Here is a 1,526-nt window from a genome sequence, read left to right on the forward strand (position 1 = left end):
TAATCAGATATGAATAGGTCGTTTTGTAATTTATACCGCAAACTATTTTTGATGTAAATTACAACACAAGTCTTTTTTTCGATTTCCTCCGTAAATGCACTCCTTCGTAGTTATTTAATACACGAGTTCAAGCGAACTTCTGCCATTATTAATATCGCGCATGAAAAAGTCCTGGAACGAATTTAGAAGGGTAAATATTTATTTTGTCAGTTGCGAATTAGTAATAAAATATAAGATGAAAGTTAACTGTGCTGTTATAGGATGTACCAATAGTTCCTATAAGCTAGAAAAGTTGAAAGATAAAACGTGTTTTCAACACGAAGGGAAGATACTCTCCGAGTGTGGATGTGAGGCACCATTTCGAATGTATTGTTTCCCTAGTTTTAAAAGAAATAGCATAAAAAAAGAACAATGGATTAGTCAGCTTAGACGAGAAGGAAATAAAAAAGGAAGTGCATGGAAACCAGGAACTGCAGATAGAGTATGCTCTGATCATTTTGTTGATAAAATTCCAACTGTTATGAACCCTAATCCAACAATAAATATGTGTTTTTATCAACCTGAACAAAAAAAACCTAGAAGAACTTTAATGAAGCACCCAATCACTTCTTTACCATGTTGTAGAACCTTTGTTGACTGAAAAAAGTATTGTCACAGAGTTTTCAAGTCTTAGTTTTAATGCTGATGTTTTATCACCTATATTATCAGACCATACGTATTCATTGAGCTTACCACAACTTAACTATTGTACTTCATGTGAATACAAATCTTCACTTATCACCTCTTATGTTAGTAAGGTAAATAGCCTTACTAATCAATTAAAAAAGTCAAAAATAAAACAAACAGTCAAGCTTAAACAAAAATTCTCTTGGAGATTAGTTAACAATGATAAAAGAATGAACTTTTATACTGGTATATCTTCGATTGCTATTTTTAATGTTATTTTTGGTTTGTTAAAACCATTTTTACCCTCCATTCGTTATTGGAGAGGCCCAAAACATTCACGTAGCAAAGTTAAACAACTAAAATCTATATCTAAATGTAAACTGTTATCACACAAAGAAGAATTTTTAATGACACTTATGAGGTTGCGCTTAGGTTTATTAAATGAAGATATTGCTGATCGTTTTGACATTTCAAAAGCTTTGTGTTCTAATATATTTACCACTTTTATTAGAATTATTGCTTATATTCTCGGAAATGCTATTATTGTTTGGCTCCCAAGTGAAGTCATAAAAAAAACTTACCAGAGTCCTTTGTGAAAGCAAAGCATCACAAGTGTAGAGTGATTCTTGATTGTTTTGAAATATTTATTGAACGTCCAAAGTCCCTTTACAACCAAGCAGTGACTAGGTCTGATTACAAGCACCACAACACTGTCAAGGTATTAATTGGTATAGCACCAAATGGGTACATAACGTTTCTATCTAAATGTTACGGTGGAAGAGCATCAGATAAATTTATTACAAGTGACAGTGGTTTTTACAATCTGTTGGAAAGAGGCGACGAGGTGATGGCAGACAGAG

At 32.5% G+C, this 1,526-nt stretch overlaps 1 protein-coding gene across 1 annotated transcript; it reads left to right on the forward strand.

Moving 5' to 3' along the window:
• Nucleotides 1-235: 235 nt before the first annotated feature.
• LOC136074115 (uncharacterized) lies at nucleotides 236-1,262 on the forward strand. The gene is made up of 2 exons (XM_065786416.1): nucleotides 236-620; nucleotides 709-1,262. Exons 1-2 carry the CDS (start codon nucleotides 236-238, stop codon nucleotides 1,260-1,262), a joined length of 939 nt encoding a protein of 312 aa, XP_065642488.1.
• Nucleotides 1,263-1,526: the final 264 nt, after the last annotated feature.

Source organism: Hydra vulgaris, chromosome 01 (assembly GCF_038396675.1).
Source record: "Hydra vulgaris chromosome 01, alternate assembly HydraT2T_AEP".
NCBI classification, from domain to species: domain Eukaryota; kingdom Metazoa; phylum Cnidaria; class Hydrozoa; order Anthoathecata; family Hydridae; genus Hydra; species Hydra vulgaris.